Here is a 15,823-nt window from a genome sequence, read left to right as displayed (position 1 = left end):
GTGTAAATGTAAATCTAACTAATCAGGGTGCTTTGATTGACCTGTTATATGCTAGGCTTTGTACTAGCTTTGCTGGCACATTAGCAAAGCAAGCGAACACAGCTGTACCCCATCACTCTTAGCTACAAACCGGAAGCTAAAAAGTTCTCATTTACCAACCGCCATCACTGCGAAAGAGCGTGTGGAACTATTTTGTGCAATTGCGATTTCACCAACTCGTGTAAAAAGCACAAAAAAAAATCTCCGCTAGTTAAATCGCAAATATCGAGATCGGACATTTTTGCCCGCGACGATCGCGACAAACCTCCGCGACCTTGCTTACTTACTGCTCATGGACTAATACGGACAGGCTGAAGTAATGCCATACACACCATGAAGAGACAGTTTTCTACTTTATTACAGAAGAGTTCCAAAAAAAAAGAAAAAAAATGATTTCATTCTCCTGAATAAAAGGGGAGTAAGGAAGGTATACACAGGCCTCGCCGTAATGTTGGTGTGCGTATGCACGTGTCCATTAGTAGAACGCTCACACTCCTTAACCAGGAAAGCAACACTGATTGATTTTTTTTTTTCAGTACCTGTTAGACCATGCACGCTTTCAATGGACCACTCATCACGTGTGTTACTCATTTCTTTTCTTTTTTTTTTTTTTTAACAATACAATATATACAGTGGAAGACAGGTTAGGGTGTAGATCGGCCATGCACAACTTGGCTCCGATTCCAATTCTGAAGAGACGTGAAAGTTCTCAGAGCAGGTCATATCTGCACTCTTTTTGGTAAGTACCTTTGTTCTGTTTTGTTTTTCCTCCAAGAGTAGAACCACCCCCCACCCCCCCAAAAAAAAGAAAAAAAAAAGATAACAGATTATTCATGTTACAGTTTTAAAGAGAGATTTCTAAACCCCATATTGACTGTATATCAAGGCACAAGGCAAAAAATTAAAATAAAAATACAAACAAACCGTAAACTGTTAAATACACAAAAACACAATACAAATGACACGAAGTGGTACGTTTATATTCAATAATTTACAGATTGTTCTCGATGGATTTTTCTCCGATCAGCAGCAAGTGTGACACTTTGAGACCTTTTTTTTTTTTTTTTTTTTTTTTTTACACATCAGTTTTCTCTTCATTCTTGTAGACATGACATTGAGACATGAGCATGTCACAGGAAAAGATTTTTTTTTTTTATGCAAAAATAAAATGAAATTCAACAAAAAAATAAAATAAAATAAAATAAATAAAAGATCTTTAAAAAAAAAAAAAAGAAAAAAATCGCAAATAAAATGTGCTGGCTTCTGAGGTTCAACAGCAACGCAGTGTAAATTACAACGTGGATATACTGCAGGGTCGGTTATGAACTGCTCGATAACCTGCGTATAAATTAAAACGTATATATTTTTTTTTAAAAGTACCGTCCGTTCGTACGTTTCTAAATGGGCTTGATTGAGAAATGTATTCCACACACAAAAAAAAATAATAATGATCGTACAATTTTACAAATAATACAACACTCACATGATGGCGATCATGTTTATCTTTTTTCCCCTCTCTCTCTCTCTCTCATACACATAGCAATCATGTGATCAACTTTATGCCCCATTTGGGGCGTCGTGTTCACTGCTGTGGTTGTAGGACACGGGCTCCTAACCCTTGGAGTCTTGGTGTTCCTGAGCATTTTAGGGTTCTCCCTGCTCCTGACACACTTCCTGTTTTGAAGTAGGCGTGTTAGACCAGGGAAAACGCTCAATTGTGCAGGATAGGTGGGGGGGGGGGGGGGGGGGGGGTTGGTTCACTAGGAGTCCAAGGGATGAGAACATGCGTTTCAGGGGATGCAAACACCAGAAAGCGATCTACACGTATACACAGATTCGTATCGATTTGTAATTTTAAAACTGTGCAAGAACGGACAGATCGGTGGCGTCCATTTGAAACGAGCGTATAATTACAGGCAGCTGCAGGCGATCTAACGCGCTACACCTTCGCCCCGGAAGTGTAAACCTCGAACCAGTACGGCAGAGCTGTTGAAAAGGTAAGAGACGAGTGATGTGATTGGACGCGACGAGACCAATACCGTTTTTGTGCGCATATATGAAGGAAAATTGCACATGGCTTTTTTTTCGGAATTCGCCATCGTGCCCTTGTGTCATATAGCAGCGATGGAGTAGGTAGCTGTGGTTGATCAGGGTCCTGAAAGTATAAAATGTGACACCATTTTGACCTGAAGAATATCTACTGTATCAGATATAGTACCTAAAAACCGTGGCTCCTCGGAGTAGTCTGAACCCGTAAAGAGCCGGGATATGATGACGCACATTTTCTTCAATATAAAACACAACCCATGGAAAGGAAAGTAGACGTGATGTGGGTCACGGTGTGAACGCGTGTTGGCACTGTGTACGGTTCACTGCGTCACGGTGTGTCGAGGGTGGACAAACGGGTGGACACCATGGCTCACGGCTGAGACTTTCAAACTTTTTTTTCGTAAACTTCAGCAAATGAGCTAAAAATGAGCTTAAAATTCCCAGCAGGTTTCGTTCATTTTTGTAAGATTTTCTTCTTACTCGCGCACATACGTTAAATCGATGCCAAAAACACGCGAAGTACCAAGCGTGCTCGCAAAACACCATAAAAGGCAACGCTCGCGGAGCTGAAAATCTCGAAACGACAACTAAACAGCGCAATCCCGTAATGCAGCTCAGCCACTGCAGCTACTACTACTACTACTACTACTACACGGAGTTCCATTACTTTTGTCCTGATTAAAATGGCTCGTCTGGTTTTCATTTGGTTTCCAAAAAATATTCATTAAAAAGGAGGGTGTAACTGAAATAAACACGTGATTTCAACTTCACAACGTAACCTGTGTGAGAAACTTACAGTAATTAAACAATCTGGAAATCGTCGTAGGTTACGAGCGTTCTGGATTTTCATGAATGTTCCCGAAGACATGGTTATCCACAGGGAATTATTTATAACCCGGTGTCACCCGGATGAATTTATGATTTATGTCCACCTGTGATGTATTTCCCATTCGAAAAATGTACCAGATCTGGTATAATCACGCACTAGCTGCAATAGCATTGGGGAGAAAGTGGGTACCATCAACACTGAGCACTGTATTATACACACTTTCAGAAGATTACATCTCCATACCTGAACTTTCTAAACACCTGTACCATCAGTCACATAAATACTATTAAATATTACTACAGGCATGAATGAGTAAAAGCACCGCTAGGGGAAGAAAAAGAAAAAAAGAAAAAAAAAACTAAAAGTTTGTACAACATCACTAACACCAACACTAACTTCAGTGTCGAACATTGCTGCAGAAGAACTACACATTGAGGAGGTCTGAACACCGAAGCCAGACTAAGAGTAAAATCTCAACGGAAAGGCAACTAAGCTGATTTCCTGATCAGTACGGTCACGCTGAGGTTTTAAAACCATCTGACCCCAGGCCCTGAGGACTCCAGGATTGACGTATTTGTGAAGGTCAGCGTTCCCGGAAGGTCCGAGCGTGCAAGTCTGAGGTCCGGGTTATAGACGAGGAGTCGCCGGGGTCCGGCTTGATCCGAGGCTGATGGAAGACTCGGTGGGTGATGAGATGTAGCTGCTTTTCATTCTGCGGGGGCGAGAAACACAAAACAGGAGAGAAATAAATAAATAAATAAATGAATGAATGAATGACTCAGAGGTGAACACGTTAATCAGGAGGTCCAGTTAAAAACCGTGTGGAAATTGAGCTTAGGCTTTTTAAACTCTCTCTTCTTGAAATAGTGCCACACCCGCTTGGGCTCCAAACGAACAAATACGCAATCGAACCATGCGTGCTGTTGATGTTACTTCTATAAGTTCACATGCATGCGTCGCTCTGCACTGGTGCAAAGCTGTAGGAGGGATGTGGAGCCCATCCATGGTGGTGCTGGAGGTATCATTAGTGATCGTTAGAGCCGAAAAGGAAGAGGCATGTTTGTTTATCCTGGTGGAAGTACAGCTGCAGTGGAGAAAAACAGCTTTATCTCCGAGGAGGAGGAACGCAAGCCACACAGCATGTTCCATCAAGCAGGATATCATAGGGGCTTCAACGGTAAGTGCGTTTCCATTAGAGCTGGAGCCGTATGGGGGGAACGTTAGCGCAGATTCTGGTACGTGCCCAGTCTCGTGGTACTGGTTTTGATTTTTACTTACAGTATATGCCAAAAAATATAACGAGCATCCCATTCCAGTACTACGGGCTGCTGTAACAGCAGACATTCTTCTGGGGAGGCTTCCCACTAGATTTTGGGAACATGGGTGTGGGGGATTCCGCGTTTTCTAACTTTGTGGCAACAGTCGGGTTTGGGGAAGACCCACATGTGGGTGTGAGCGTCAGGTGTCCACATAGTTTTGGACACTGTGTCTGCGTGTTCCTGATTCGGAAAAGATCGTCCGCCATCTTGATTTTTGCGGAAGTCATTAAAAACAGGGTTTATTTATTAATTTTTTTCTTTGCCTAAGAAGATCCACCACAAGTAAGTAAATGAATAAATAAACAAACAAACAAACAAACAAACAAACAAACAAACAGCACTTTTTGCTTTCACTGGCAGGTACAGAGCAGAGCAGCGAACTATACGTACGCCTCGGCTCAAAGCGTGGAGCGAGCGAAGCGGAGGAAAGTGGAGCCAGAGAAGTCGTGGTTTCAGTGAAACCTCATCTATAAATACAGCGGCGTAACGAGGCACCCTCGGTGCGGAAAAACATGAAAGTCTACCTCACATCCTCGCGGCGAGCGCTTTTATAGGAGCCACAGTCTTTAGAGGCGCCCTCCTCTTTACTTAGAAACCCAGCGAGCTGGAGGAAATTGCAGAGGGTAAAATTAAAAGCTGCCGTGCTGTGCAAACACGCCGCGAGGGAAGGGAAACGTTACTCAGAGCGCCGCTCCGCCTCCAAACGCGAATAAAACGCCATCCGAAGACCCAAACCAGACGGCCGGACTTCTCGGAAGAGCCTCGTTGCTCCGTACCGTCCCGCGTTTGTTTACAGTGATGCGGAAGGTTCGATGAATGCAGAACAGATCAGAAATAAAAACCATCCCTGACTCATTTTGTTGTGATATTTGAAGTGTTTTTGGATTCATTTTGGACGTCTCGATTTCTTTTTATTATTTGGAGCGTTATCTTTTATTTTACTTTAATATTTATTAATAGATCAGTAAATCCGTTGATCTATCTAGGTGATCTTTATATGTACTTCGGTTACAGACAGTACAGGACGTTTTCACGGTACAGTCTGTTTTTAGTTCTGTAATTAAGTTCACTTTGAGTGTAATGTTTCCGGTAAAATCCACTCTCGCTCGACCCCTAATAAACGAACATGTCCCTTACTCACTCTGCATATTAACGCACTCGATTAGCTAACTAGTCCGCGATACGTTACTGTATTAGCGATGTGACTGGCACTTTTACTTACCCGGTGAGCTAGCTAATAAAACTGGTGGCGCTCAAGAATTCGAGAATTATTACATGGAGTGTGTGTGTGTGTGTGTGTGAGAGAGTGTGTGTATACACACAGAGGACCATACACTTTACGGGAGTGATATTTCCCTACTTGTAGACGCAGTAATGGTTACTGCCTCTTTACAGTGTGTAACTCCTTATAAGGGCACGAGAGAGGGGTGGTACTCATCCTCTAAGAGCTCAATGAACTAACGTCATTCAGTTAGGCATGTATGCATCACACACACACACACACACAGCCAAGGCTGGAGCGTACGAAGACAATTTTAGCCTGATCACACACACTCGTACGCACTCGGCGGGGGATACGGTTACAGATGTGTGACCGGTGTGTGCTCTCGCTGACGTCAAAACACGGGTCATATTCACACACAGGGAACAGTACGGCTCCGGGAGAAAAAAAAAAAAAAAAGTTCACACACACACACACACACACACACACACACACACACACACACACACACACACTCCAAATGATCATGTGGAGTATCCTTGCAAACTTGCATGCATACACATACACACACACACACACACACACACACACACACACACACTTCAAACACTAACATTTTAAAACTTTGTCGCAGTATTGTGCAGGAAACACTGCAAGCAGCACAGGAGGAATTCATAGTGCACTTCTTAAAAGGTCTAAAAAAATCCTGAAACCTCAATTGCTTGACCACACACACACACACACACACACACACACACACACACACACACACACACACACACACACACACACAGAGAGAGAGAGAGAGAGAGACACACACGAATGCAGATCACATGTAAAAGAAATCAGAATAAAGTATAAGCTAACAATAAGGACACCTCATTTTGGGAGCTTGTGAAAACAAAGCCGCAGTATCAGGCGGTGTGTGTGTGTGTGTGTGTGTGTGTGTGTAATGGGAGAGACCCTGTGTGCCAAATACCATTCCCTTTAGCAAAGGAAAAACTTCCATCTACCCCCCCACCACATACACACACACACGCCAGATGTTTAGCCTACTTCAGCAAGTTGAGACAGATATACACACACACACACACACACACACACACACACACACACACACACACACACACACTTCCTCTCATGCGCTCTTCAAAATAATGCAATACAGAAACACAACACGCAATGACTAACACAGACAACACTGAAGGACTGAGGTGAGACGTGTTTTACACGCACGCACGCACGCACTTCACACAAAAAGACAAAGTGCTGGAACACACAGGAGCACGATGCCGCGTGTTGGTGGGAGGAAAAAAACGAGCGAGAAGTGGCGCAGACATGCCTGAGCGAACACACTTCACAAAAGTTTCCATCACTGCTGTGACCTCAATGATGAAGGCTCTCACACACGTGCACACAGACACACACACACACACAGAGAGAGAGAGAGAGAGAGAGAGAGAGAGAGAGAGAGACACACACACACACAAACAAAAACAAACAAAGCGTATGAAAGTACCATGCTGATCAACCGTAGCTTCAGCCAAAACGTCCCCAAGAAGGTGAAGGAGAGAGAAAGAGTGAAATGAGAGAGAGAGAGAGAGAGAGAGAATAATAGGAACAGGGAAAAACAAAAAGAGGTGAGACAGAAAGGGGGGGGCTGGAAGAAGAGTCAGCAAGAGGGAAAAAGAACAGCGTGAGAGAAAAGGAGAAAAAGAAATGAGAGAGAGACAGAAGAAAAGGAGAGAGAGAGAAACAGAAAAAGCTAGAGACAAAAGAGAAATGAGAGATGGAAAAGAGAGAAGGAAATGGACAGAGCAAGAGCGAAAATGATGAAAAATGAGCATGAGAAAAAAGGGAAAGGAAAAAGAAAGAGAAGGAAAAGACACAGCACGAGAGTGACAGACTGAGAGAGAGGGAAAAGAGAGACAATAACAGGAAGAAAAAAAAGACAGAGGTGAGAGAAAGAAAAGACAGAAGGAATGAACACAGAGAGAGAGAGAGAGAGAGAGAGAGAGAGAGAGAGAGAAAGGAGGAGAGAGAGGGAGGAAGAGAGAGAGAGAGACAGAGAGAGAGTGCAAGAGAGACAGAGAGTGAGAGAGGAGACAGAAAGAGAGAGAGAGTGCGAGAGAAACAGAGAGAGACAGAGAGAGTGAGAGAGAAGGAGACAGAAAGAGAGAGAGAGTGCGAGAGAAACAGAGAGAGACAGAGAGAGTGAGAGAGAAGGAGACAGAAAGAGAGAGAGAGTGCGAGAGAAACAGAGAGAGACAGAGAGAGTGAGAGAGAAGGAGACAGAAAGAGAGAGAGAGTGCGAGAGAAACAGAGAGAGACAGAGAGAGTGAGAGAGAAGGAGACAGAAAGAGAGAGAGAGTGCGAGAGAAACAGAGAGAGACAGAGAGAGTGAGAGAGAAGGAGACAGAAAGAGAGAGAGAGTGCGAGAGAAACAGAGAGAGACAGAGAGTGAGGGATCTAAGTGGCTTCTGAGGAACTCCTCCAGACCAGTGGAGAAGGTTGTATGGCGGAGTGGAAGCGTTGGAGAAAAGCGAGTGTGTGTGTGATGGTGTGTGATGGTGTGTGATGGTGGAAGGGGGCAGAGCTTCCAGACAGCATCTGTTAATATTATAATAGAGAGAGAGAGACAGAGATTGGCTCCTGATCCCAAAATATGCAACATACAAAACACCGAGCACCTGTACCTGATCCTGTATTTATTGATTTAATTCATTTCTCCTTCCAGGTGAAGAACAGGATCAGCGTGTGATTTTCTACATCCTGTATAATCACGGGAATATCACGTAGAGACGATTATACGCCATGTCTCGCAATCCTAAGTGGGAATTCGAATACCTGTACACACACACACACACACACACACACGAAGACCAAACAAACTATGGAGTCCTGTCCGTCACGTCCCTCAGAGGCCACCGTACCTGCAGATCCTCCACGCTCCAGTTCTTTCCCCTCATCCACTCACCGCTTCTCTTCTCAACCCCTCCGAGACACACAAAAAATGTTGGAAGAAAAAGCCTGACGTAGTTGGAGTTCTACTCGGATCGCTCCGTGCCGAGCCTTTAACCGCTTCAGAGCGATCCGAGGAGAACTGGGTCGGTTCTGCATGAGTCAGAGCATGGTGACTCAGACGAGCGAGGACGTGCATCACTGCTGAACGCACTGTAGCTCTCCGTGTCTTTCCAGAAACAACGTCTGTCCTGTCCTAAAAAAGGCTCTATGGAGGAAACGCAGTGAATCCAATCCCATAATTCTGTCCTATTCCAACAAAAGCATCTACGCCGTTATGCAGATCAGATCAGATCGGATAGAGGCTTTTCATTCTGCGATTGTTGTGGCTTTCTTTAAAAACTTTTGACATCTTTTTTTGGGCGAGATCGCAATGGAAGTCTTTCACGGCGATGTTTGTTGGTAAACGAGATCTTTTAGCTGTACTCGTGCTCGACGCACGTGAATCGAAGAGGGCTTCGGCTGGACGAGCGTCATGACGACGTCACATGACGCGATTCGGCCCGAATCGCCTCTAACCTTCAACCGTCCACATTCTTGTCCACACGTTAGCATTCTGCTTTCCGTTTGCCCACTGGGATGGACTGGAGTGGGCGGAGCTTGCAGTCGTCTCATCCTGACCCGGCCTACTGGAGAACTCAGTCACCCCACCCAACCCCTCCTCTGGCCAATCGGTGCGCGGCCCCCCCGAGGCGCTCCCAACGACTCGCTTTTGCGGCCCCTTAATATGCTGTGACATGGAGAAAGAAAGAAAAAAAGCAACGCTGCAGCGATGGTGTAACCATGGAGACTGGCGCCGAGGGCAACCAGCTGCCTAGTAGCATGAACTTATAATTAAAGCTGAAATATTCAAAACACACACACACACACACACACACACACACATTAAACATAAAGGACAATAACTTATTTAGACACACATCTAAGAAAACTTCATCAAGTGCAAAAATGATTTTGGTAAAAAAAAAAAAAAAAAAAACTCATGCGTGCGTGTGCGTGTGTGTGTGTATGTGTGAGAGTGAGAGAGAGAGCGAGAGAGAGAGAGAGAGAGAGAGAGAGAGAGAGAGAGAGAGAGAGAGATATAGGAAAAACGATACTTGGAAAGGGTGGGACATTAACTCGTCTCACCCTGAGCTGGCCCACTGAAGAACTCTCTCACCTCAGAGAGAGAGAGAGAGAGAGAGAGAGAGAGAGCGTGCGAGAGAGGGAGAGAGCGAGCAACAGACACAGAGAGTGCGAGAGAGACAGACAGAGTCAGAGAGAGAGACAGAGAGAGAAAAACAGAAAGAGAGAGACAGAGAGACAGCAACAGAGAGACAGAGAGAGAGAGACAGAATGAGAGAGACAGAGAGACAGCGACAGAGAGACAGAGAGAGAGAGACAGAATGAGAGAGACAGAGAGACAGCGACAGAGAGAAAGACAGAGATAGAGAGAGAGACAGAGAGAGAGGCAGCGACAGAGAGAGAGTTTGAGCTGCATGAGAAGCACATCATGTTCGGCCGTGTAACAAACACCTCTCAGCTCCTGTCACTGCTGTGGCCTCTCAGAGGCAGGGGGTCTGTAAAAAGCGTTCACACGCACGGAGCTCGCTCGCTCGCTCGCTCTCTCTCTCTCCCTCTCTCACTCTCCCTCGGTCTCTCTCTCTCTCTCTCTCTCTCACACACACACAGTTGATCAATAGTTCCTTCTACAAAGTGCCAGGATTGAGACAGCATGTGAATTAGTAATCATCCGGTCATCTGCTTATTGTTTGCGAAGTCAATTCTGTATATAAACAACAACAACAACATCCAGAACCCCGAGCGCCGTAACTCCAGGAAGCTCTCGAACCTGTCACCGGTCCCTCAGCACGCTGACCATCGCTGTGTGAGTCGAGGGAAAGTCCTCACTCATCACCGTGCTTGGGAAATACTACAATGTTCTGAACCCAGAAAGACCAGTACAGCCAAAGCACCCTCGACTTAACGTCAAACTTCCCCCTGAAACACCTTCAATTAAATAGATGTACATTTCAAATTAAACTCTCGCGTGTTTACAGATTCTTCTGCTAGCGGTTTTGTAAGTTTCGCTGTTTGGCTCCGGAATGCGACGCAGCTATACGACGCCGTTACAGCTGCGCAGAGTTACGTCGGAAACTCGGATCAGACGGTTAGTGATCTACAAGATGACTAGCGTGATGATCCTGACGATGGTATTAGCATGACATTTGAATCTTTGAGAGACCAAAAGATTAAAGCGTCGCTGCATCACTCTGTTTCAGTACAGTTCGCAGCCAGGACTCAGTACACGCACGCCCCCGTGTCCGTCTCGCGTTAGCAAAAATCTCGAACTCTAACTAATGAGTGATGTGTATTATACATGGATGTTTATTTAAATAATCGCTAGCGTGGTTACTGTTGAAGCGGCGAGCAGCCATGTTGATCTGACATCACAGGCTGAACTCGACGTGACCTTGAAGAGACCTTGTAGAATTTCCGAGCGGAGGTTGGAAATTCCAGATGATGAGTTTTAGCTGAACGCAGCTTTAATCCCACGGCACCGTTACGGCATTGTGGGTAAAGTCGCCACGAAACTGTGGAAACAGACCAAGATGTCAATGAAAACATTTTTAAACATATAAAGTCATGTGTTAATTAAAAAGATTACGGGTGGCGGGTTTTATCCCCCAATACGACTGAAAAAAATATCACGCACACAAACACACACACACACAGACAGAGCTGACTGGCAAGAACCCTGACGTTAATCAGCTGCTGTATGAGCACAACAGTCAACACTTTTTGCCGAGTCACTCGCTGAATAAGCTGTTCACGCTATGGAGGACCAACTCCGGAACAATGAAGCACGACATGGACTTCAGACGCAGTACGAGTCAACGTTCTTTCTTGTTGTTTGACTTGTTGGCACCTGGGCTGTACTGTAGCTCCGCCCCTCCACCCCTCCGTTTGAGCACAGGGATACTCTGCGGAAAGCTCAAAGCGGGAGCTGTATTATAAACACGACATGCGTGTTCCTTATTAAAATGCCATGAGAAGATCACTTACACTCACTTTTTCCACACAACCAAACATGCTGACATAAAATTCAGTGTCTAAGCCTTAGAAAGCCTTAGATCTAAAAGCGATTGAGGCTTACCTTCTCTGTAAGTGAGGTTTCCTCTGGAGTCGTCGGCTTTCTGAAAGTTTATACTGGCATAGGCACTCGGTTCCTCCGCTGCCCCTGCGGTCCCGAAGTCCACCTGCCGGGTCTGGAAGCTTGAGCTCCAATCCTGATCGAGCGGCTCTCGGTTCTGAGCCAGATCCAGATCGATGTAGTTCAGGCCGTTTTGGTTGTGAGGGTCGACGCTGGACGTCGTGTCAGCAGCAGCAGCAGGAGCTGGAGGAGAGGCGGCGGTGGAAGCCTCGACAGGCTTTAACCAAACGTTCTCAAAAGAAGCAGAGCTGTGGCGTTTGACGTCTTCTGACTGAAAGCCCGTGGCTGCGCTTACGGCGCCTTTGGTTGTCGTGGAGGCAAACGTTTCCGAGCTGTGCCGTCTCCTGCCTTGCGGGTCCACCCGGATCACTTTGGCAGCCTGATTTCTCGTCGGAGTCGGGTTTACCCGGGAGAAGGCGCTGAGATCTGTCAAAGGACCAATAAGCACAGACCTCACTGGGGCTGCACCTAACGTCGAGACGTCGTCGCTGTGCGACTCAGAGCAGAGAAGAACTTCCGGGTCTTGTAACGAAGTGTTTATAAGCATCCTCTGGGAATCAGGATAGTCTGTAGAGTAAGAGCCCAGTTGCATGCTCATGTAGTCACGTTCACGAATACTTTCACGAGGCAGGTGAGGCGACGAGGCCGAGTTTTCGGACGGACTAACAACGGTGTAGTCTGGGGAACTGGACGTCGATTTTCTAGACTGCGAGAGCAAGCTCTGTGAACCTAGCTGCATGTTCATGTAGTCGGAAGAAGTCAGCTCCGACTGGACGTCTGCCCCGTTACCAGTGAACACAGGTGAAAAAAGTGATGCTAAGCTCGCTGAAAACGCTTGGTCATTAAACTCGATGTTGACGTACTCTCCCGGACTTTTGGGCTCACCAGGGAAAGGGCTTTCACGCATTCTTGGAAGAGTGCTAGCTCGGTTAGCATCCAATGATAGCCTTGTTGGTCGTGACAGCCTAGAGGTGACCTCTGACCTTTTGGGCCTGACAGAAGGCTGTTGCGAACTACAATGACCACCCAAACTGTCGCTGCTAGCCGAAGACGAGGAAGAGTCAGCGCAAACCATGCGAGCGCTGCCAAGTGACATCCGCAAGGGGCTCTTGTCCTGCTTCCCGTTGGCGTGTTTGAAGGAACGGGGCAGAGAGAAGTAGGCGTACGCTGGCCTGGACAGCTCATCTACAGGGTTGAAGTAGCAGTCCGGTGGCGTGCCGGTGGTTGAGCCGCTAGCAGGAGACATGTTTATATAGTCTCCGCACGAGGACACTTTCCCCTCCGTGCTCTCAACGGACAACGACGGGTTCATGCCGTTGGTCCAGATCTTCCTGTAGTTTGTAGAAACGTCTGGGGAACAGCTACCGCTCGGTGACATCATCATGTAGCCATTGGAGTCCACTCGCCGTGGATTGATTATCTGCTGTGGGGCCGAAACACTTTTCGGACTCATAGGCATATAGTCTCCGCTGTTTCCCGTTACCACTGCAGGAGCCACGCCCGGTGACATCGGCATGTAGCCGTCGTCCTTGGGACTGGACTCGCTGCCACCTTCCGCCGTCGGCATACCCAAGCATTCTTCAGGATACGAATTCGTGGACAAGTTCCGATATATCGACGGTGATGACGACGATACAGATCGGCTGCGATTATACGCCGGTGTCATGACTGTGTATTCGTCCAGAGACACGGCAGATGACTGTGAAGGCGTTTTTTGGTGGCAGGTGGCTGGAGGTGACAGGGTGCCAGAGGAATGAGTCCTTTTCCTGAAACATTTCTCCAAGTCTGGCTCATCCATGTGAGACGGTGTTCCTCTGGACTGGCTCCCGGTACTACTTAGTGAACCAGACTTGGTCATGCATATGTAGTTATTCAAGTCCTCTTCTTTGGCAGGAGGGGTGTGTCCGAGCGAGTCGGGGGTCACGCTGCGGAAGGAGCTTCGGAAATCACATGGACTGGAACCGTATTCATCGGACGAGATGAAGCCGCCGTCGCTGGGCGACCCAGATATAGAGGCACTGGAGCGTCGGGGGAAAAGACTATCTGAAGTGGACCCGTGTCCACTAGTGCTGCTGGAGGACAGACTTACAGGGCTGATTGGCGATGGAGAGCATCGTGATGACGGAGTAGGGATGGACCTGCTATGATTTAGAGGTGGATGCAGTCTGGATCTACCCCTATGCCTTTGAGACTGTGGCCTAGAGGATCTTGGACTACTTGGGCTGCCGTCTACAGATGCTGGCCTAGACATAGTTCCTTCTCCGTCACTGGATGCCCTCACTCTGAACGAATGGCTGTGTCTGCCTGGGCCAGCCGGAGACGTAGCCGTGACACTTTCAGCCCTCATACGCCTTCCCAACCCGACCTGACTCGGAGGAGGGTTGTTGTGATGATGCCTGGTTCGCACCGGCACGGAAATGGGGTTGGAGCAGTTGGAAGACGACTGGCTTTTGCTACGGGGACGAAACTCTTCACTCATGGCTTTCATCGCCTCCAAGATAGTCTCGTGCATGTTCTGAGCCACGACCGAGTCGTCGACCTGCATCCAGAACTCACCGGGCCCAGTCACCGCAGACCTCCCGACTTCGATGAAGAAGAAATTTTCCGAGTGACCGCACCTTCGGATGTTCATCAGCTGCAAAACGACCGCCGCGGCGTCTGAATTGAGCTTCACGAAAGCCAAAGTCTTGTCCGTGAGACATAGTCTGTACACGCCAATTAAGTTTTTGGTCTGTCCGAGTCCCTTTGGTTTCAGTATAACCTGCCATACTTCTTTGAAGGCAGGCCCGGGCGTAGCATCTCCGTAATCATCATCTCCAATGCCGTTGCTCCTGGCACTCTCGTGGACCTTCCCTCGGTTGTGGAGGTCTACTAGGGCTTGGTACCACGCGTCCTGCTCCGGCTCGCTGTCCGCTGCGACTGCAAAGTATTCGTCCTTGGTGTACAGTGCGACCAGATGTTTGTTTTTGGAGTCGGCCCTTTTGTTAATATTGAAGCAACTCTCGAGTGGTATTGACCTTTTTGGTGCCCCAGACTTGTGTCTCCATTTTTTCTCATTCTCGTAGTACTCCAACCTGGAAGGTCCGGTATCGCTTGCAGCTCGCAGAACAAAAAACCTTTTGTGCATGCTTTTGGGTTTCCTTAAATAACCCACCTTTCTCACGTCCGAAAAACAAGCCTTCTCTGTAGACGGACTTGCCATTTTATGAGAGGGAGGGGAAAAATGCTCTTAAAAAAATTATTTATTATTATTTTTTTTATTTATTTTTTTTAGGATTGCATGAATTTCTTTAAAAATGGGAGACAAAATAAAACTTTTTTTCTTTCCATTGAGGCAAAAAAAAAAAAAAAAAACGCTCCCGTGATGCTTGCTCTTTCAGGAAAGTTATTTATTTGTTTATTTATTGATTTCTTCTTCCAAACGGCTAAGCTAGCTTAGCAGCCCATGCCAAATCAAGCACTCAAAACACCTCAATAAAGTCCATTCTTTAGCAAAACTCTGCATTTTTAAATCCCGTACAAGCGTAAATAACACATTATTATCTCGATACCTGTGTGAAAGTACCGTAGAGTTGCTTGTAAAAAAGAAGAAGAAGGGGGGGGGAGTCTCCTTTCAGTCCGGAGTTCCGTGAGCACTATCAAAACAAGCCGAGTCAGCGTAAGACCCCATTTATCCCACAGGGAGAGCGCGAGACCATCCCGCACGCTGAAGTAGCGCGTGCATAAATCAGACACAGGAAGTCAATCCAAAGCGTACCGAGTCCAGTTCAGCAGCTCAAATATATATATTACATATATGCACATATATTATAAATCCTTCCCACGGTACAATAACAACCCCAGTGCGTGTTTGTAATCCCCGCAGACAGCCGAGACCCTGTCCTGCTCCGACTCCGAGCAGCCCTGAGCACGTGACGCCCCAATGCGTGGCCAGATGAAAGCGCGAGTTACAGCCTACAATACAATCGAAGTCACGCCCATTACGCAACGACCTCGCGGTCTCATTGGACGACAGGCTTGTCCGTCATCGTGACCGCTTAAGAGGGGGGGATAACAACTCGAAGTTTGCTGTAGCCGGAGGCGTAGTAAAGGACACAAACAGATAGAAATTACAATTTTGTTCATTAAAAAATAATTTAGAATAAATTGCA

At 46.6% G+C, this 15,823-nt stretch overlaps 1 protein-coding gene across 3 annotated transcripts; it reads right to left on the bottom strand.

Moving 5' to 3' along the window:
• Positions 1 to 379: 379 nt before the first annotated feature.
• irs1 (insulin receptor substrate 1) lies at positions 380 to 15,609 on the bottom strand. Of its 3 annotated transcripts, XM_017491559.3 has the most exons (3): positions 11,616 to 15,609; positions 10,875 to 11,052; positions 380 to 3,629 (listed from the first exon to the last, which is right to left on the bottom strand). In XM_017491559.3, the coding sequence occupies exons 1-3, from the start codon at positions 14,872 to 14,874 to the stop codon at positions 3,545 to 3,547; spliced, it is 3,522 nt and encodes a 1,173-aa protein (XP_017347048.1). In that variant the 5' UTR covers positions 14,875 to 15,609; the 3' UTR covers positions 380 to 3,544. The 3 variants fall into 3 exon arrangements, with proteins under 3 accessions (XP_017347048.1, XP_017347050.1, XP_017347049.1); XM_017491561.3 differs by lacking the exon at positions 10,875 to 11,052; XM_017491560.3 differs by lacking the exons at positions 380 to 3,629; positions 10,875 to 11,052 and adding an exon at positions 11,071 to 11,465.
• Positions 15,610 to 15,823: the final 214 nt, after the last annotated feature.

The sequence above is a fragment of the Ictalurus punctatus genome, chromosome 17 (assembly GCF_001660625.3).
Source record: "Ictalurus punctatus breed USDA103 chromosome 17, Coco_2.0, whole genome shotgun sequence".
In the NCBI taxonomy this organism is placed as follows: domain Eukaryota; kingdom Metazoa; phylum Chordata; class Actinopteri; order Siluriformes; family Ictaluridae; genus Ictalurus; species Ictalurus punctatus.
This window is presented reverse-complemented; position numbering and strand designations above follow the sequence as displayed.